Source organism: Chiloscyllium plagiosum, chromosome 11 (genome assembly GCF_004010195.1).
Source record: "Chiloscyllium plagiosum isolate BGI_BamShark_2017 chromosome 11, ASM401019v2, whole genome shotgun sequence".
Taxonomy (NCBI): domain Eukaryota; kingdom Metazoa; phylum Chordata; class Chondrichthyes; order Orectolobiformes; family Hemiscylliidae; genus Chiloscyllium; species Chiloscyllium plagiosum.
The window spans coordinates 21,020,773-21,043,186 of NC_057720.1; the positions used below are offsets into that span (position 1 = coordinate 21,020,773).

Sequence of the window (22,414 nt, forward strand, 5' to 3'; positions counted from 1 at the left end):
AAGACATTCTGGCTATTGAGGGGGTGCAGCGTAGGTTCACGAGGTCAATTCCTGGAATGGCGGGATTACCTTACGCTGAAAGACTGGAGCGACTGGGCTTGTATACCCTTGAGTTTCGAAGACTGAGAGGGGATCTGATTGAGGCATATAAGATTATTAAAGGATTGGACACTCTGGAGGCAGGAAACATGTTTCCGCTGATGGGTGAGTGCCGAACCAGAGGACACAGCTTAAAAATACGGGGTAGACCATTTAGGACAGAGCTCAGGAGAAACTTCTTCACCCAGAGAGTGGTGGCTGTGTGGAATGCTCTGTCCCAGAGGGCAGTGGAGGCCCAGTCTCTGGATTCATTTAAGAAAGAGTTGGATAGAGCTCTCGAGGATAGTGGAATCAAGGGTTATGGAGATAAGGCAGGAACAGGATAGTGATTAAGGATGATCAGCCATGATCATATTGAATGGTGGTGCAGGCCCGAAGGGCAGAATGGCCTACTCCTGCCCCTATTGTCTATTGTCCAGTGAGTGGTTTAATTGTCCTCCACCATTCATGACTGGATGTGACAGGTCTACAGAGCTCATCTGTTTGTTGTGGGAATGCTTGGTGCTGTGTATCACTTACTGCTTATGCAAGTTGTCCTGGAAAAAGTGAGGTTCACAACAAATTGTTCTGCTTGGTATCTACACCAGGTTGACAACTTATTTTTGCTGCTCCTGTCATGCTGCCTTGCACTCTTCACTGAACCAGGCTGATCCCCTGGCCTGATGGTGGTAATAGTTGAGTGGCAGATATGCCAGGCCATGAAGTTGCAGATTGTGGGGTTGGGGAGTATGTTTCTGCTGCTGTTGGCCCACAGCACCTCATGGATGCTCTGTCTTGAGTTGCTAGATCTGTTTGAAGTCCGCCCATTTCATCAGTGATTGTGCTACACAACAGAATGGAGGGTGTTCTCAACGTGAAGACAGGACTTTGTCTCCAAAAAACTGTGGTGTGGTCATTCTTCCTGATACTGTCATGGACAGATGCATCTGCAGCAGACTGATTAGGAGTGAGGTTAAGTATGTTTTCCCTCCTGTTGCTTCCGACACCACCCATTGCAGACTCAGTCTTGCAGCCAAGTTCTTTAGGACCTGATCAGCTCGATCAGTAGTGCTGCTGTTGAGCCACTTTTGGTGTTAGATATTGAAATACCTCCATCCAGATATGTGCTGTTACCACCCTCTGTGCTTCCTTCAAGTGTTGGTGGTGGATGGTGATGGTGGCATTGTTTATAAAATATGATTCTGTGACTATGACTCCGTAGGCTGTTGCTTGACTAGTCTGTGAGACAGCTCTCCCAATTTTGATACTAGTTCCCAAGTGTTATTAAGGAGGACGATGCACAGTCGACAAGTCTGTTTTTGCCACTATCATTTCCAGTGCCCCAGGTCTTTGCCAGGTGATCTGTCCAGTTTCATTTCTCAAGACTGAGGCAATTTCAGAGGACAGTTGAGATTAAACCATATAGCTGTGGCTCTGTAGGCTAGGGATTGATGAGGGCAGAGCGGTAGGTGTGATCTGTATGGACTTCAGTAAGGCGTTCGACAAGGTTCCCCATGGGAGACTGATTAGCAAGGTTAGATCTCATGGAATACAGGGAGAACTAGCCATTTGGATACAGAACTGGCTCAAAGGTAGAAGACAGAGGGTGGTGGTGGAGGGTTGTTTTTCAGACTGGAGTCCTGTGGCCAGTGGAGTGCCACAAGGATCGGTGCTGGGTCCACTACTTTTCTTCATTTATATAAATGATTTGGATGCGAGCATAAGTGATACAGTTAGTAAGTTTGCAGATGACACCAAATTTGGAGGCGTAGTGGACAGCGAAGAGAGTTACCTCAGATTATAACAGGAGTGTTGCTGAACAAAGAGACCTTGGAGTGCAGGTTCATAGCGCCTTGAAAGTGGAGTCGCAGGTAAATAGGATAGTGAAGAAGGCGTTTGGTATGCTTTCCTTTATTGGTCAGAGTATTGAGTACAGGAGTTGGGAGGTCATGTTGCGGCTGTGCAGGACATTGATTAGGCCACTGTTGGAATATTGCGTGCAGATCTGGTCACCTTCCTATCGGAAAGATGTTGTGAAACTTGAAAGGGTTCAGAAAAGATTTACAGGGATGTTGCCAGGGTTTGGGATTTGAGCTATAGGGAGAGTCTGAACAGGCTGGGGCTGTTTTCCCTGGAGTGTCGGAGGCTGAGGGGTGACCTTATAGAGGTTTACAAAATCATGAGGGGCATGGATTGGATAAAAGGCAAAGTCCTTTTTCCTGGGGTCAGGGAGTCCAGAAGTAAAGCACATAGATTTAGGGTGAAAGGGGAAAGATATAAAAGAGACCTAAGGGGCACCTTTTTCACCCAGAGGGTGGTACGTGTATGGAATGAGCTGCCAGAGGAAGTGGTGGAGGCTGGTATAATTGAAACATTTTAAAGGCATTTGGATGGGTGTATGAATAGGCAGGGTTTGGAGGGATATGGGCCAGGTGCTGGCAGGTGGGACTAGATTGGGCTGGGATATCTGGTTGGCATGGACGAGTTGGACTGAAGGGTCTGTTACCATGCTGTGCATCTCTGTGAATCTATGACCAGATTGCCTTCTCTCATTGATATTAGTGAGCCAGTTGTGTTTATCCAACAATAGATGGTGGTTTCATGGTCATCATTAGATTCTTAATTGCAGATTTTTTTTGTTTATGGAATTCAAATTCCACCATCTGCATGGCGGAATACGAACCTGGGTTCCCAGAACATTAGTTGTTTTTCTGATTTAATGATAAATCTAGTAGGCCATCTCCTCCCCTCAATTTATAGAATACACTGCAGAAATTCACCAAGACTCGGGGCACGGTGGTTCAGTGGTTAGCACTGCTGCCTCACAGCACCAGGGACCCAGGTTCGATTCCCGCCTTGGGCAACTGTCTGTGTGGAGTTTGCACATTCTCCCTGTGTCTGCGTGGGTTTCCTCCGGGTGCTCTGGTTTCCTCCCGTGGTCCAAAGATGTGCAGGTTAGGTGAATTGGCCATGCTAAATTGCCCATAGTTTTAGGTGCATTAGTCAGGGGTTAGTACTAGATTAGAGTGGTGCTGGAAAAGCACAGCAGTTCAGACAGCATCCTGTATTCCTGTTGAAGGGCTTTTGCCCGAAACGTCGATTTTCCTGCTCCTCGGATGCTGCCTGAACTGGTGTGCTTTTCCAGCACCACTCTAATCCAGAATCTGGTTTCCAGCATCTGCAGTCATTGTTTTTACCTAGGGGTAAATACTGTATAGGGGAATGGGTTTGGGTGGGTTACTCCTCGGGGTTGGTGTGGACTTGTTGGGCTGAAGGGCCTGTTTCCACACTGTAGAGAATCAAATCTAATCAGTAGGTCAACCAGCCTTTTTTAAAACTTGAAGCTTGCCAGTTAATTATCAGTCAACATTAACTAGTGCATTCTCCATGGCATCACCCTCCCAATTCGAGTCCACTAACATTCAGCTCTCCCCTCATACAATATAAATCATGTTTTCCTGTGGAATTTCTTGTGAATTGTCCTGATTAAAACAAGGTGAAAATCTTTGTCAGAAGCTTGCAGCAGTTTTTACCATATACAATGACCAATGTAATTAGGAGTTGACATGACTGGTGTGTTTTTGCCAGTTATCAATATAAATTATTATAAAGGTGGACTTTCATCTCCAGATCGCCCAGAGCTCTTTAGCCTCACTCATGTATATTTCAAACTTAATTTGTATGCATTATCAAAAGAGGTGATCCATAACCTACAGCAAGATCCTCTGCTTAAATGCCTGACTGGGATAAATAATCTTTAGATATGTTCTAATCAACTTGTTCAGGGATATGATTACATACCTCTAAAGTGGGTGGGACTTTAACCTGGGTTTCTGGTCTCAGAAGTAGAGACACAACCATTGTACCACAAGAGCCCTGAATAATCTCTATATATTGGTATCGCTTAAAAGATGAGTGTTGACCAGAACACTGGGAGAATTTCCCTCCTCTTCAAATGCTTGAGTAGAATATTTTGCATAGAATATAAATACTGACATTTTGATTCTTTAACCATTGTCATGACAGTTTACAGTAGGATTATTGCTTGACCTTGCTGTAATTAGTTTCTAAAGAGCTTATTATGTTCTGCAGCATATATTCAACACCTTAGCTTATTGAAACAATGGGGGCATCCACGTCAACGCTACCAACCAATGTGCAAGCAGATTCTGTTACTGTTGCACCACAGGCATCACCACCTTCACAATGCCCTATGCATCAAGCCAAGAAGGAAGGTAAACATTTTTAATTTGTTGGAGTCAATGTTTTGGTGTCCTTTACCTTTACCTTTAGAACACGAAACACCACACACAACGTTAAGAAATTTTGGAGGCAATGGCATCCATTATTGTTGAGAAGTTTACAATGTAATTTTAAGATGAATTCACCTTAGCATTTCTAGAATAATAGCAACGAATTTAGTTGCTTTAAAGTTTATTATAGTAGAAAATTCTCCTTGTTGGTAGTTCATACATCTGTGACCGTTATTGTCATATTGGAACAAGTATTTTAAACTAATTTGCATGGGCATTGCTTCACTGAGTTTGTAATTCTTAACTGAACAAAAAAAATGCTTTCTACTTGAATACAAATAACAAAATCTCAAGGCTGTCATTGTGAAATAACATTGATGCAGTTAATTGAACAACTCAAATGAATTATTATGTTTTTTTGCAACCTGTTTTGTCAGGTTGTCCCATGCATCAGGCAACAGCTGCCTCAACAGAGAATGCATCTTATCCTGTGCCTGCACATCAGGAGGGGGCGTATGAATATGTGGAGTGTCCTATGAAAGGAGTTAACAGGCCACAAACAGAGGATGATATTGATCCCAGTAATATGGTAAGTACAAAAACTTTTGATTTAATCTTTTAAATGCTAACATCTATGTTCCTCCATTTTGTAAATTAGTGTGTTTCACTGCTACTCTTCTGCAAGTTTCCACTATGTTAACGCATTTAGGCGAATAAAATTCTTGCTAATAGTTTACTCTTGTCTTAAAGTTTTTAAAATTATGATATATTGCTTCTCATCAAAACCTGATGCTTTAAATCTGTCTGAAATTATCATAATTGATGTGGCAGTTAAAGCATGAACTTCAGGTGTTTGACCTTATTGAGCAAATCAAAGGGATGTTACATTGTGACATTTATGGCACAGGGGTTGCAAATTCCATATAACTGAAATTAACATTAAAACAATGTGTTTTGTCAGTGGTTTTTGATGTTCAGCTTTATCCATTCAGATTCTGAGCTGTGAAATCTTTTTTTTGTTGTTTACCCTTCTCAAAATAAAGCTGTATGATTTCCTATTTGTTTTCTGAGGGGAAGTCAGTATTTGGATGTATATCATTTTGTTTTGTAGATGCCACCACCCAACCAGATGCCATCATCAGATCAGCCATACCCACTTTCTGTAGTCAGAGAAGAATCTTCTATTCCTCGGACTCACTCAGATAAGCATTGGGTATACCCTTCAGAACAGATGTTTTGGAATGCAATGATCAGAAAAGGGTAAGCAGTCAAAGACATGCTGTTAAATAAGCGCTAATAGTATGAGGGAAATGTCACAAAGCATGAGTATCAGATGCCATTATTACTGTCAGACTTGGGTTAAGCAATTGAATGCTTCTGACAGGTGCTGACATTTGCAGATTAAATTTTGTTTCTCTCTGCAGTCTGAATTTCTCAACCTCACTATAGAAATAAATTATTGGGGAAAAAAAAATTGTGTTTTCTCTGCAGAACTCAGGAAGGGTTTGCAGGTGGAAGGATTAAAACTATGTATATGGTGTGACCTGTTCCTCCATACTATCTTCCAGTTACCTTTTCCTTATATAGGGAATGAGGATACAAAGACAGGACTGTGATGCCTTCATGAGCTGTAGTCCCTTGGCAACTGGAGATTGTTGACACTCCGAATCATATCCCAACAAACGTCTGGTGAAGAAATTAAAAAATGCATAGAAATGTGAACTCTTTACCTGTGTTGCTAGAATTGTGTTGTAAATAAATGAAAATAGTTTTCTTCATCCCATTGTAATCTGGCATGGCTTTTATATTGCTCAGCTGTCTTAAATACTAATGTGTAGTTCTGATTAATAATATAAAATACATGTCATTCATCACTGTTGAATGTTTAAAGGGTCACTGGTTTATATTCTATAATTTGGCATTCATTTCACTCAGTATAAATGTTTATGTAGTTCTTGGGGGGAAAAACTGATTATTTTGTGCAATGACAAATCATTCAATGCCATAGCTTAAACTTCTACTCCATACTCTAACTATTTTACAGGTGGCGCTGGCAGAATGAAGACATTTCAGCTGATGATATGTCAAACATTATTAAGATCCATAATCAGAACAATGAACAAGCCTGGAAAGAAATACTGAAGTGGGAAGCACTCCATGCCAAGTTAGTTCATAACTCATAATAGCCTCATTTCTTGAACAATAGTTCAGGTTATGAAATGAAATTGCAGTGCATTATGCTCTGATGAATTGCATTACCATTTCACTTGATCAAAATGAATACTTGGAAAGCTAAATCTCCACTGATCCCATTAGGAATGCAGTCTTTTTGGTTCTGAAAGTTCACATCATTTCTTTGTTAGTTATTTCAGTTGTTTGTAAATAGGTTTTCGTTTGTTTTTGAAGTCAGTATGGGGAACTTAAAAGGAGTTGCTACAGATTTTATTTTGAAGGCAACTGCTTTAGTGAACCTGATGTTGACAATGGATAAGGTATATAAGTGAATTTCCCACTTAACAGAAATAGCTGAAGCTCATCCTTTGAGCCTCTTGCACCATTCATTTAAGATTAAAGCTGATCTTTGCCTCAACTCTATTTTCTTGCAGTATCCCTATATCCTTTAGTTTTCTGAATATGCAAAAAAAAAACAACCTCCTGTACTGGATATTCTCAATGACTGAGTATTCCCAGCTGTCTGGGTTTGGGAAGTCCAAAGTTTCATAATTCTTGAGTGAAGAAACACTTAGGTTCTGTCAATAAAAAAGATGCTGAGCTTCCAACACACTACCTTGTACCCTGGCCAACATCTCTGTCTCAGATTTGCTGCAGTGCTCCAGCGAGGCTCAGTGCAGGCTAGAAGAGCTGTACCTCATTTTCTGCTTGGGATCTCTACAGCCTTCTGGATTCAATATTGAGTTCAACAATTTTAGAGCTTGGAGCACCTTTTCCATGTCCTTACCCCCAATCCCCATATATCATACCTTGTTATCACATGCTCTGCTATGACACACTACCCCTTGTTAGCCATTAGTAGTCCTGATTAGCAGCTATTCATTTTCCTTAGCTCACTGTTATCCACTCCTTTGTCTGTCCAACTGTTCTGTTTCTTTGGGGTCTATCACCATTTATTGTTTACTCCTTACCACCTTTTCCCACCATATATTCTGCGTGTAAACTAACATTTTTCTAGCTACCATTAGTTCTGAAGAAGGGTCACTGGACCTGAAACGGTAATTCTGATTTCTCTCCACGTATTCTGCCAGACTTGCTAAGATTTTCTTGCAATTTCTGTTTGTTTGTGACGAAATTTCTCCTTCGTTCTAAATGTCTGACCGCTTATTCTGAGGCAGTAATCCCATGTTCTCGAATCCCCATCCAGTGGAAATGCTTTCTCAGCACAAACCCTGTCAAGCCTTGATGTACTCAACCGCTCATTATAGGACAATCCCCTTGGACCAGAAAAACTGTCTGGAGAATCTTTGTTCAGCTGTCTGTGGTCCAATATTTCCTTCCTTGGGTCAGGAAACTAAAACCGTAATCAGAACTGTAGTTGCAGCCTCACTAATACTTGGAGTGTGCTAATAAGACTTGTCTAATTTCACATTTTGGCTCTGCCACATTCCTTCCAACTTAACCTGCCTTTATCTGCAGATTCTTTACATTCTCCTTGTTGCTTACTTTCCTATCCTACTTTTTATTGTCAGCAAATTTGAAAATGTTACCCTGAGTGGTCTCACCTAAATTATTGATGCAATTTGTTATTATTTAACGCGTATGTACTGATTCTTGTTGTACCTTGCTAATTATGGCTTGCCAACAGAAAGTATCCTGCTTATTCCTACTCTGCAGTTTTCTATCCACCAATCCTCTATTTTATCGTGTTATGTTCATTCTTCCAGAGAGGGTCATTTTTCTATGAGGTTATTAATTAATATCCTCACTGCACAATACTTGATCCAAAGCAGCTTGTTCCCGAGTTGGAGTTCCTTGATGTACTGTGATCTAGAAACGTTTGTGTTTTCCACGAACTCTCCCTACACTATTGCAGCGAATCTGATTTGCCCAGCCTCTCTGTAGGTCAAAGTTCCCCAATAATTACATTATTACTATTGCTGCATGTGCCTTGAATTTCCTGGTTCTCAACCTTCTACAACTGTTGCCATGAGACATGAACTCCCAAGAGTGTTCCTGCCCCTTGGCTCCACCGAAATTGATTATATTAGATGTTCTGAGCTAAAATCCTTTTCTCTCTTTAGTTTTTAAAAAATCCAATCCTTTATTGTCATGGCTACCCCCTTTCTTCTTTCCCTATCTTTTAAAAAAAATTAAATATACTGGAATATTTCAATGCTAACGTTCATCACTCAGCAATGTCTCCAAAATGCAATTGAATCAAACTGATTTTCTTTGGTGCCATCATTCAAATGGTAAATTGCAAATGCTTCATATATTATATGGGTACTTTGTTTTTAGCTTTTATGTTACCCAATGTCACTAATGCTTTATTGCCTTTGTTGACCCTCTCTCTCATCCTGACCCACTCAGTTTAATTTTACTGAACATACTACTCTGCTGTAGAGCCTTGGTATTTTCATTGCTTCTTTGATTGAGTGGATTCTCAGCTCAGCAGTTCTTTTTGTTTGATTTTTTTTCCCCTGTTTTCCGGAATATTTAAGTGGAGCAACATATTACTGTCTGGAATTTAGTTGCATTATTGAGTCCTGTCTGAAAACTACAATCTTGGCAGGGACTGAAATTGGTTTTCAACTTTGCATCTGACTGATCGGTCAACATGTTCTCCAGGCATACATTCATCACACACTTAGTTTATTCATCATGCTGTGTTCTCGCTTTATTTCAGCTGCCCAGGTACACCTTAGTCAGCTATGATATTGAAATTTGGTTTGAAATAGCATTGTGAAAGAAGTAATGAAAAATGGGAAGAAGATTGACTTTATCATTTTGCTGACAAATGAGTTACTTCAATAATTCCACTGAAATAGTTCCTTAAAATGCCTTTGTTGTTCCCAACTTTGGTGTCAAAATGTTCAGAACAATGTATAACTTTACAAGTTTGAACTACATTTATAACCATTATTACAAGATATACTGTTATTATTGGGTTGTAAGTATATAAAAAGAGACACTACTCGGCCCTTCAAATGTACTCCACTCCATGTGATCATGGTTGATCTCCGTTATCTTCACCCTTCTGCACTATCTCCACGTCTTAAATTTCCTTGCTATCCAAAAGTCTAACAACTTCAATCTTAAATATACTCAGTGACTGAACCACCATGTGGGGTGAAAGCAATTCTAAGACCCACAACCTTTTGAAGAAATGTCTCTTTATTTCACTCCAAGTGGCTGACCCCTTATTCTGAGATTGAACCGAGTATCAAAACCCCTTCAACCATGGAAACTGTATTACCAGCATTCACCGTATCAAGCATTTAAGAATGATGTGTTTTTCGATTGGATCATTTCATAACATTCCAATATTGATCAGTTTTCATTTTCACATATTCACTAAGTATGGTATGTAATCTTGTTATTTTGGATTTTTGTTCTTGATAACGTTCTTGATTCTTTTGTTCCATTGTTTCTGTTTTTGTGGAATACTTAAGCAGACTGTGTAACAAAAAGCTAGCCAATTCTGGAGACTGAAAAGGGAATTTGACAATCCAGTTGGCAGACATACGGATTTGACACCCCTGCAGGGAATCTCTATGTTCACATTATCATTTGAAACTTTATTTTAAAATTCCAGGCTAGTAAATTTCAAGTTGTTTTTATTTATTGCCAGACTCTCATTGCTTTTGAGGAGGTGGTCACGAACTGTCCTCCTGAACCACTGCATGTGTGGTGTGATACACTTGTCAGTGCTGTTAGGAAAGGAGTTCCATACTTTTAATCCAAAGACACTGAATGATTGCTGAGCCAGATGCCATCCTAACTTGAAGGGGAACTTGCAGTTGTAGGGTTTCCATGCACCTACTGTTCTTATTCGAGATGACAGAGGTCATAGATTTGGAAGAAACTTTTGTGAGTTGCTGTAGTGAATCTGTTGATTTGTGGCAGCAGAGTGTACATTGTGCTGAATGGGATGCCAGTCAATAAGGCTACTTTATCCTGTATGATTTTGAGGTTCTTGAGGTGTAGTCATTCTGGTATTCTATCACAATACTGACTTGTCGATTTTGGGGAGTCAGGAGATGAGTTAGCCACCGTAGAATTCATAGCCTGTTGGCTGACATGGTATTGAAGGGACTGTAATTTACTTTCTGGCCACTGAAAGTTGAAGATGGGTATTCAACGATGGAAATGCCATTAGAGGTCAATGGGAAGTAGTCCTCGAAGATGGTCAATTCCTGGTACTTGGTTTCAAGTAACAGTTCCATCATCTATTAGCCCACACCTAAATGTTTTGCTGCATGTGGGTATGAACTTTTCAACATCTGAGGATTGAGGTGGACTCTGCTGTGTGCAAGTGTCAATGAATATTCCCATTTCTGATGCACATGATGTCCCTAGGTTTTCATAGAACCTTTGCACAGCAGGTTCTTACTGGTAGACATGTTTGTTTGAAATCTCTGGATTTATGGTAACTGTGCAGCATGTGTGATATGGTGAGGATCTCTAATACTAACTATATTGGAATTCAGTTGCAGCTGAAAATGCATGAGTCTTGCTCTGTGTATTATTATAAATGTCATGTGTCCTGTTGCAATTTTATCTCTAATATAACTTGAGGTTCACCAAACACATTCAGTAATAAAGTCATAGGAGCAAAATTGGGCTTTGATATTAATTCAGTTGCGTTGAGAATGTTTACATTTGTGTTTTGATATTTTAGAGAATGCCCCTGTGGGCCTTCATTACTCCGCTTTGGGGGAAAAGCTAAGGAATATTCACCAAGAGCTCGGATTCGTTCTTTAATGGGGTATGTTTTATACTGTTCATTTTAAGTCGTATTTAAAGTAATTGGAAAATGTCTTGGGCATTTAAAAGAAAAACTTCAAATTGTCAGAAACCACATTTAACTCTTCAAGGATGTAAATAAAGAGTGCCATTGGTTATTTGGGAGAAAGCAGGCCTTCGTGATTGGATGGTGTGCATGTATGGGTGCACTTGGGTGCAAGAGAACTCGGTAAACAACTAGTTTAAATCTTGCCATAGTGTAGCTCAAAGTAAATTGCCTTGAATCCAGTCTATTCACACTGACAGTTATATTTACACTAATACTATTCTTACTCCGTCGAGTATGGTGCTGGAAAAGCACAGCAGGTCAGGCAGCATCCGAGGAGCAGGTGAATCAATGTTTTGGGCATAAGCCCTCCATCGCCTCATTCGTGATGAAGGGCTTATGCCCGAAACATCGATTCTCCTGCTCTTTGGATACTGCCTGACCTGCTGTGCTTTTCCAGCACCACATTCTCGACTTTGATCTCCAGCATCTGCAATCCTCACTTTCTCCTATTCTTACTTCTCAACAATGATACCATAAATCTCCTTATTAAACATCTTAGTCCAGCCTTTGAGATTAAGAATTCCCTTTCAGGTTGAGGGAATCATGTACATAAACTTTACCATCGTTTAGGACACATGACAATTATCGAAGAATCAATCTAACGTAACTGTTTTATGTTAATGTGAGTGAACTGAAAGTCAGGAATCGTCATGAAGTACGTTTGTAGAATTCGTGGTCTGCCTTATTTTTCCTTTCAATATGTTGTGACTACCATCTGGTGGAATTTTGAATGAACTGCACTGACAAAAGATGGTTGAGAGTTTAGCAGAACTCTGAGCAAGATAAATATTTGTCATTCCATGCTAATTCTTTTAGCACTTCACCACAAAGTAATTGCGGATTTAAGTTTTTAAATTCATACAGATTTGCATTTATTATTTTACTTGCATGTGAGCAGTTTGCATCTGAAGTTTCTTTAATGTAAAAAAATGTCGCAAGGCTTTTCACAACTGATTGACTTGGAATGATGGAAGAATGGACTGAAGAAGAGAGTGAAAGCCTGGTTAAAGAGCTGTCTTTGGGAAACATTTAAAAAGTGAGAGAGAGGGAGAAATAAAAGCTATTGAGAAGGGATTGCAGAGAATGATGCTAAGCTGACTTGTTGCACCATTGTGATTTCTAAATGTGACATTACATTGGCATTGAGAGGTTGGTTTCAATCAGTCTGAATGACAGAAACCTTACCAGTGTTTGCTGTCGTTACTCCTCTGAAACTGATAGCAAGTGCTGAAGCCATTCAAGGAACTGAATGGCTTACAGCTATTCCTATGTAGACTGTTGTGTGTGTCAGTCATACCTTGGTTGGTAGCGCTTCCACCTCTGAAGCAAAGTTGTGGATTACAGCACTTGAGTACCAAAATCAAGGTTGGTATTCTAGTATAGCACTGAGGAATTGCTGTAGTGTCCAAGTGCTGTCCTATAGATGAGGCATTAGCCAACTGTTCTTTCGGTTGAATGTAGAAGACCCTGTGGCAAAATGCTGAAGGACAGGAGATGGCCCTCACCGTCTGATAAAATACATATTAAAAAAAAATCTGATCATTGTTGTCTTGGAGTTCGCTATGGGTGAATTGGCTATCTTGCCTTTATTGCAAAAGTGACTATTCTTAAAATGTAATTAATTAACTTAAAGATTTGAAATGACTGGTTTTGTGATGGATGCAGATCTTTGATCCTTAGCATAAGTGGTTAGTTCTTGGTAAGCAAGGGGATGCAAAGTTATCAAGAGTAGATGTGTATATGGATTTGAGGTTACAGTCAGATCAGCTGTGATCTTAGAGTCATAGAGTTATACAGCACAGAAACAGACCTTTGGTCCAACTAGTTCATGCTGAACATAATACCAAGCTAAGTTAGTCTCACTTGCCTGTTCCTGGCCCATATTCCTCCAAATCTTTCCTATTCATGTACTTATTCAAATGTCTTTTAAACATTGTAATTGTACCCACATCTACCACTACTTCAGAAAGTTCATTCCATTTGCAAACCACCCTCTATATGAAAAAAAATTGCACCTCATGTCTTTTTAAAATCTTCTTCCTCTGACTTTAAAAATGTGCCACCTAGTCTTGAAATCTCCCATTCTAGGGAAAAGACAATGGCCATTTCTATCTGTACCTCTCATTATTTTATAAACTTCTATCAGGTCACCCCTCAACCTCCTACGCTCCAGTGAAAAAATGTCTCAGCTTATCTGGCCCTCCTTAATAACTCCAATCTTCCATACCCGGTAATATTGTGGTAAACATTTTCCAAATTCTCTCCACTTTAATAATATCCTTCCTATAACTATTGAATGACCGAGCAGGCAAGAGCAGCCAATTGCTGCTGAAAAGGAGTAAATGAATGAACTGACAGTTCATTCAGAAAATGAGAAGTTATTGACCATAATCAAACGCTCTAGTTTCATGTCAATAATTTAATGTTTTATATTGTGGGCCCAAAACCTTTAGATCAGTGAGCCACTTTAGATAGTCTGGCCATCTCCCTTGAGACTAATGACTAAAGTTAAATTGGAATGCTATGCATGTATTTAATGTCAAATTTTTGCAAGTTGACTGTGATATCTCAATTGTTTTAAAACATTTAGGTATGAACTACCTTTTGATCGACATGACTGGATTGTAAACCGCTGTGGAAGGGAAGTACGATATGTGATTGATTATTATGATGGAGGTGAAGTTGACAAATCAACATATCAGTTCACAGCTCTAGATGTGCGTCCAGCTCTGGATTCCTTTTCTGCAGTATGGGACAGAATGAAAGTGGCATGGTGGCGTTGGACATCATAACATCTATTTAGATTGTAGCAGTTACTGCAAATGAACTTATGGATGTCATAATCTTAAATGTTTTAAAATTAAATTGAATTATCTGCACATTACAAATGAGCAAGCTGCAATTTGTACCTGCTATTATCCAGATACCACGTGCTTAAAAGCTTCTCACAAACCAACTTTCTTCATTTCTGTGTATGGTTTATAATGGAACAAGACTTGCCAAAAGGTCTGTATTATTTATGTTCTGTTGTATTCTTTTATGTTTAGTTCTTGCATCTGTGGATTGGGAATAATCAATCAAAATTAATTTGAGCATATCCTTCAGAGAATTACTTTTGTGAAGCCTAATACCGCTGTATATTCCAATGTATTAATTTGAAGTGTTAAATTTGAATATATGTTTGAGTAGCTTGATGGAATCTTGGGTGATTCTAACCATTACATTTTTCTTTCTTTTTGAGTAGTGCTTGAAAACTATGATGCAATACTTGAGTCCAGTGTGCTCGCTCTTTCAAGCTGAGAAGCAGCACATCAGAATGAGGGTGGGGATGGACTAATTATATTAATTCTCCTAATGTACCAGAGAGCTCAATAATTTCTGAAAAATGATACAACAGCAAACTCTTGCATTAGGTTTCCACTAAATTGGGAAGTACTTAAAGTTTCAAAAAGTCCTTTTGCTAATTTTTTTAATGTATTATTTTTGGTGTTCAGTACTTTCTTAATGACAGGCAATAAACTTGATAGTCTCTGAAATGGATTTCCTGATTACAGTAGATATTGTAGTGAGCATCTAGTGTGAAATAGAATTGTAGTCAAAACCATAAGATGAAATTCTAATTTTCACATTCCTTACCAGATAAACATCCTATAGTAGTAAAATGGTCTTGTTGAAACTATGCTGAAATTTTGACTTTTTAACTATTGTCCAAACTTATTTTCAGGGAAGTCATGCTATAATAATATTGGCATATCTTTGCTAACATTTGGATTAGGTGCCAAATAAACTTGTACAGCTCAAATAAAACATTTTTACTTAAATATGAAAACAGTTTTACAAGTGTTTGCATTTAAAACTTTCAAGAGATTTTCCCAGAGTTTAAATTACTACATTTTTAATCGTTATTCTAGGCATCAGTCAGAATATAAACCTGAAAGGTCCATGATAAAACACAGAACCATAAATGCTGAAAATCTGAAATAAAGTGCTGGAGAAACTTGGCAGATCTGGCAACATCTGTGGAGAGAAAGCAAAGTTAATGTTTCATTTCCAGTGATGCTACTTCATAAAGATCCATACTTGTTGCTGCAGATCTAATGATAAATGTTTGGAAGCAAAAACAGGCAGATTAATATCTGGTGAATGATTATGAAAGGTTGAAATGAAAAATAATCTGTCATTGTTCATCAGTCTATGAAACTAAGCTATCAGGTGCAGCAGATGCCAAAAAAGGCAAATAGTATGTTGGCCCATGTAGCAAGAGGATTTGAATGCAGGAGCAGGGATGCCTTGCTGCAATTGTATTGTGCCTTTGTGAGATCGTATGTGGAATATTGTATACAGTTTTGGTCTCGTTATCTGAAGATTGTTTGGGATGTGGAGGGGTGCAATATGTGTTTATCAGACTGGACTGACAAGAAAAGAAACTAGATTGATTGCACTATATTCTCTGAAGTTTAGAGGAATGATGGGGGATTTTTTCTCAAGACGACTAAATTCTATAAGGAGTAGACAGGGTGAATGCAGGGAGTCTAGACCTAGGGGTCACAGTCTAAGGATATGGGGTAGGCCATTTAGGACTGAGTTGAGACATTTCTTCACCCAGAGAGTGGTGAGTTTTGGAATTCTCTGCCACAAAGCAGTCGAGACCAAGATATTTTAGTTTTTCTTTGAGAAGTGGATAGATATAGTTTAGTGCTAAAGGGACAAAAGGATATGGGGAGAAAGTGGAATAGTGTCTTGAGCTGGATGATCAATCATGATTATGTTGAATGATGGAACAAGCTTGAAGGGCCCAATGGCATACTCCTGCTCCGATTTTCTGTCTAGGTTTTCTGAGTTTTTAAAATCTTGACAGCCAACCCCTACGTAAATGTTCTAGGCTTGGGTAAGTAAGTATGTAGTTATGGGGGAGCAGTATGCATACAACTGGATATACAGAAATCTTTACCTATCTAGTGTTCTTGAACACTTTCAAAGCATGCTTAGTACAGCCAATGCCTCAGTTTGCCACCATTGCAAAAGACTCAAGCTTAAACTTACCAGCCTCCTTTAGACTGGCATTAGGGATAATTTTTCTTTACATCTCTCAATGTTTTAAAGAAGGTAATAGCTATGGTTATTGCTAAATTTAACCTGTATAATTTTCCTTTTTCGTATATATAAAACTCCTTTAGAAAATTACTATCGAATCTCCTCCCTCAGTAATACAGATCATAATGTCTCTTGCCATTTTTTCCAACAGAATGTCACCTTGTGTTTTAATGCCATTGATAACTTAAGATTACATTGAATTTACATTGAGTTCTTGGAGAATGAAATCCTTTTTGGTAAGGAATGGTTGAGATAGAGACTATGGTATGAGTTATTGAAAACTTGATAAGACAATTGGGAATACAGACATGACTAGTCAAATAATCTTCAATCAGTGGCTGCACAGTAGTCTGGAATGTTACTGCAGGTGGAAAATGCAGACCAATACTCACTTTAAGGTGTAAGCATGCACAGTAATTGTTAAAGGATTGTGTAATGGAAAAACTGGAAATGTGGCATTCAATATAGTAACATTCTGTGGCAGTGTATGTTCATCATATCACCCTAATTTCAGAAAATAAGTGAGATCGTGATCCTTAAGATGTTCGCTGTGCAAGCAGTATATCTGTAAAAAGACCCCTTGACCAAGTAGAAGCTGACCTGTTCACTTCTGTATTAGGACTGCGTCGGATGAATTGAACGTTTGTTAACTTCCTTGATTAATCTGGATAGTAATCTGAGGCTGCCATTGTAGAAAACATTTTCCACGGGCTAGTTATTGCTTACTGTCACCCTTTGGGACAGGTTGGCGGAGAACAGAAGTATGACTAGCTTATCCATAGTATTCCTAGTGGAGATGACATCAATGACATAATGCATTGAGTTTTAATTATTGCTGTCCTGTCTTGGCACCATGATGTAGTCAGTGAAGTCAGGGTCCTTTAGGAAATAATTTATCATTGCCATCAAATTCAGTTTAGGAAACAATTAATGGAGCTTTGACAAACACATTTCAACACTGATTAAATAATATTAATGTCTGTATTTTTGGGACATTCCCTAGGAAAGTGAAATGAAGCTTTAATTTTCCAGGAACTGCTGGGTGGGGCAATTTGCTGTGACCCCATTTCTAATAGACTATGGCAGTAATTTTGATTTTTGCAGAATATCATTTACATAACTTATACTTAATTTTCATTTTAGTTTGATACATAAAGGGTTCTAAAAGGTGAAATCATGCACTTTGGCTTTTACCGTTGGAATCATCTGAGAAGACAGGTTCTTTTAGGTTATTGGTCTCCACGGTGAACGTAGCAACAGAAATTCAAGGGCACTGAGGGACAGATAATAAATACTAGCCACTAAGCCATGTCCATATTCCATGAGTAAAATTAACAAGAAAATTTGAGGCTAAATAGGTTTAGGAAAAGTAAAAGCAACAGAATACCTTGTTCACTTTCCACATGTCATTTCCTTAATCACTCAACTCTGGCATGCTATTGTAAATTACAATCAGGTTTTAAATCAAACTAAATTGGCTTGTTTCGTACGTCCTAAGACAAAAGGTCCATCTCGCTGAATGCGGATCCAGTTTCAACTAGTTCTTAATTAAGCTACTCTTTCACTGGAATATTTAGAAAACAAAACCCTACTTAAGGTTGGTAAGTGCAGAATTTAAGCTGGAGATTTCCGCTTAATGCCAACTTAAAAATTGCAAACTAAATTAGATTTGTGCAAAATAAAAAAAAAGACCCTCACCCAACTGGATGCATTCAGTCCTTGGTTAAACTCAGTTTGCTAGCTGAATTTACATGTTCCTAAGGCAAAAAGAGTAAGCAGACTCTTTTAATGATCCAGTTTCAGCAGGATCTTAATTAAATTGCGCTCTCACTGGAATTCTTGTTAAAACCCTGCTGAAGGTTGGTACCCAAGACTTTAAGCAGTAGATTTCAGTTTAATGCCAACTACAAACAATTAGATTCATGGAAATTAAACATTTTCTATTTTCTTACTCAGCACCTACGTGTACTCCATCCTAAGCTGTTTGTTTCCCCTATGCTTGTTGTGGATAGGCTCACTTGTGAACTTATCTACAGCAAGCACAGAAGAGACCAGCCTGTGATTGGAGGAGCAGCTCTCCCATCATTGCCTTCTCTTCTACTTGGGGTTGAGGACGGATGTAACCTTTCTCCAATCAGTCACCCATCTGCTTTACTTGGGGGGGTTTTGGAGGTGGATCAGCATCAATTCGAGGCAGTAGGGAGATAAGGACCTCGACCTCCCTCCACACAAGGAGACAGGCTTCCCCCAGGACAGACAAGGTCACGCACGTGTGCTTTCCCAGAAGTCTCTGCTCAGTACACTCCAGAGTTGATCAGGCCTTCTATCTCCACCGTGTGCCATCTTCTGCGAGTTCAAGTCGAGGAGGATGCATTTACCTCTGAGCAGGATACAGTCAGCATGTCTGGTCCCTCCCATTTATCTCTTCCTGCCTCTATTCCTGATGAAGGGCTTTTGCCTGAAATGTCAATTTTCCTGCTCCTCAGATGCTGCCTGACCTGCTGTGCTTTTCCAGCATCTGCAGTCCTCACTTTTGCCTACCTACATCCCTTGGGTCACCCGAGTAAAACTCAATAAGGTCAGCAGGATCCAGAATAGCACCCAGCCCCTCCACCTCTACTGTGCACATCAGGACTGTACTGAAATGTGCAGGGGGAAAAAAGGATTGCCTGAAGGCACATGAATGGCATGGGTGAGTTTTCATTTATGAATACATTTTCACATCTGTAAATGTTCACTGTTCATCATTGGCTTTGTGAACAAATATCATTTTAGTTGCAGCCTTGAGAATGAGGCCAGAGCGGTCAGTCACCCTTAACGCCAAACAATGTTCCAACCCTGTGATAGCTGTCCTTTCCACGATCAAGGGAGTATTGGATGTTGTGAGACTTATAGTTTTAACTTTCATTAACAGAATGAGCCATGTAGCAAGTTCAAAGTGTTAACCTGCACTTAGAGTTGGGATTATACAGGGACTGTTGGCCTCAGCAGCATCAAAATATTTGCAATGAAAAACTCATTCACTCAACATTGAATGAGGTTCACAAGGACATTCTGTCTGTGTCACTCTGGCTGATGGGTGCTTTGCTGTAGATGCTGTTCTGTTTGAAGAACGTCCTCATGTTGTTAATGAGCACCGTGCTGCAGCTCTCTCAGCTCCCCATTGTATGTCCCATAGCCTCAGTGTGTCTTCCTGTTGTTTTGATCAGAGATTCCGAGAATCAGGTGAAGATCTGTCTGGACGGTATTGGTACAAAGCCCTAGACCACACCTACACAGAAACCTGATGTTGAAACCAGTGGCTGTTGGTTGTTCCAGTGGAAGGAGGTGCTTTATTGCAGATACGTTGGAAAGCATGACATGGTGTTCTGATGTTAGCAGAGTATAACACCTTTGGCCCTCTCATCTGCATGGCATTCCATGGAAGATAAGCTGCAATTGCTCCCCTGCGTCGTCACTATATCAGAAGGGGAATCTATGCTGCAAGCTCACTGTGGGGATTGGCTCCATGTCCCCTCAAGATTAATGCTCGGTCCTGGATTTGTGGACGTATGGGTTCCTTATCCATTTCTTAGCACAGAAATGGATAAGGACAACCACAGCTTGTGTGCCTGGATCCACTGCGGGCAGTTCTAATGAGTCTCTGTGGTCAATATCAGCAACAATTCAGCTTTTCAATCATGGACAGTTGGAGTAAACAGATAACATTTGGACAATGTCTTTGACATATTGGGACAGGGAGGCCCCTGATAAGAAAGTCAATGAGTTACTTCTACATGGACATTGCATGTTGTTGCCCTGAGTCAGGCATCTCTTGCTGAGACTTTTGGCACGTGTATACTAGGAACTTGAACATGTGTCAGAAGCAATAAAGTCTCCTCCATCCCAACTTCCACAGTGAACAAGAAAGGCAGCATTGCATACAGCCTAATTGTGTGAACATTTTACGGTCCAAGGTGTGACATGAGCAGTATCTATCTTTTGTGGACTGTGAAGCTGTGGAAGATGATTGCTACTGTGGCAAGGGGGCCGCAAGACATTACTTGTGACTCACAGGCATTGGTAGCATTCATTAGTAATGTTCTCTGCTGTGGTCAAGAGTTTTTTGGGGAGAGATGTCAAAGAGCAGCCTCGAGTTCTGTGTTCAGAAGTACAATTGAGCTCTAATCAAGCTCTTTATCATGTGTGAGAGAGGCCAGAGACCACTCCAAATCTGGCCTTCACATGGGGGCCAATTGCCTTCTTAATTCCAGCTAGGAGGAAGTGAGGATTGCAGATGCGAGAGATCAGAGTCGAGTGTGTGGTGCTGAAAAGGCACAGCAGTTCAGACAGGAATTTCTGATGAAAGGCTTTTGCCTGAAACATCAATTCTCCTGCTCCTCGGATGCTGCCTGACCTGCTCTGCTTTTACAGCACCACACTCTCAACTCTTAATTCCAGCTCAGATTGCAAGACAGATCAATGATGCTCTGGTTTCCCCAGTGAGATACAGCATTTTTATACATTTCGCTTTACCATAATTATATGTCATTATTCCTTCCCCCTTCATCCATACGTCCAATTCTGTGAAACATCTGATCAATGATGGCCACCTCTGTGGACAGCCCTAGGTTCCCCATTACCTTCATGATGTTTACCAGACATTGCAATCATCAAACCTTGGGATCTTACAATGTATCCCATTCATTCACATTCCAAAGTTAATGATTATACTCTTTTTCAGACATTTCCCAGGTTTGCTTACCTCTAAGGACTGCTTGAATTCTATTATTCATTGTATTCATTGCTATTCAAATCAATTCTGTTAGTTATCTTATATTTCCCATTATATAAAGAAGATTAGTTCTTACTAATTGCTATAAGATTCATAATATTAGTTCAAATATAAATTTAGTTATCCGTAAAGTTTTATATTTACCACATATTATTAGCATTCTTTAGTTAATGAGTTGTCTGCAGTTTCTGTCCCACCTGATCTTGGAGGGCCAGGTGAACACTGCCCCTTTATTTTGCAGTTGCATTATAATTCATTCCAGTCATATTACATCTTCTGGGATGAAATTGGCTGTTCCTACTCTGACTAACTCTTAGACTTAATAGGAAAACATCTTTTTCATTAATAAGGCTAAAGCTGAATCACTTTCACAGCTCAATGAACTTGTCTAATCTTCCAGGTTTTTACAAGACATGATCTCACCCTTATCATTTGTCTCTGTTATTGTGGGATCCTACTTTTCTTCTTAATGCTTGCTACAAACTTCAGGCTGTCTGTTCTCAGATTCAACTCTCTCCTACAAACATCTGCAGCTGTTCTGTTTACAGAACTCCCTGCATATGAATTTGTAAAATTCTTTGTTCCAAGTAGACCCTGTTACGTTGCGATAACTCCTTCTCAAAACTATCTTTGTGCTAATTTATTACCTCACTTTAATACTGGATCAAGTACACTAATTCTGTTACTGCAGCCATATTTATGCCAACAGGTGATCATATTGTGCAACATCTGACCAGGGACTGCCCCAACAGTGCTTCAGGCCAAGTCTTTTAGTTGGCACAGAAGGTTGGTCTGTGAGGTCCCTGTATAGCATTTGGTTTAAACATTCTTTTTTTATATAATCGTTCCCAAGATATTGGTGTGTCTGGCTAGGCCAACATTCAGCTCTAAAGAGTCGTGAGTGTATGGAATGCATGGAGTTTACTCAGCGAGTCGTGAGTTCATGGAATGCCCTGCCAGTAGCAGTGGTGGACTCTCCCTCTTTATGGGCATTTAAACGGGCATTGGATAGGCATATGGAGGATAGTGGGCTAGTGTAGGTTAGGTGGGCTTGGATCGGCGCAACATCGAGGGCCAAAGGGCCTGTACTGCACTGTGTATTTTTCTATGTTTCTATGTAACATTAGTGAACCAGATGTGTTTTTCCTGACAATCGACAGTGATTTTGTTAGACTATTAATTTCA

At 39.7% G+C, this 22,414-nt stretch overlaps 1 protein-coding gene across 3 annotated transcripts in view; it reads left to right on the forward strand.

The window, feature by feature from the left end:
• Positions 1 to 15,190, forward strand: part of LOC122554205 (holocytochrome c-type synthase) — a 22,855-nt gene extending 7,665 nt beyond the window's left edge. For 2 of the 3 annotated variants that reach the window (XM_043698859.1, XM_043698858.1), the window contains exons 2-7: positions 4,171 to 4,313; positions 4,769 to 4,920; positions 5,443 to 5,591; positions 6,376 to 6,495; positions 11,188 to 11,274; positions 13,952 to 15,190. In XM_043698859.1, coding sequence (XP_043554794.1) covers positions 4,202 to 4,313; positions 4,769 to 4,920; positions 5,443 to 5,591; positions 6,376 to 6,495; positions 11,188 to 11,274; positions 13,952 to 14,153 — 822 coding nt within the window. In that variant the 5' untranslated portion in view covers positions 4,171 to 4,201 and the 3' untranslated portion in view covers positions 14,154 to 15,190. Of the gene's footprint in view, positions 1 to 4,166; positions 4,314 to 4,768; positions 4,921 to 5,442; positions 5,592 to 6,375; positions 6,496 to 11,187; positions 11,275 to 13,951 lie in introns of all 3 variants that reach the window. The other variant, XM_043698860.1, reaches the window with a different exon arrangement.
• The last annotated feature ends 7,224 nt before the right edge of the window (positions 15,191 to 22,414 follow it).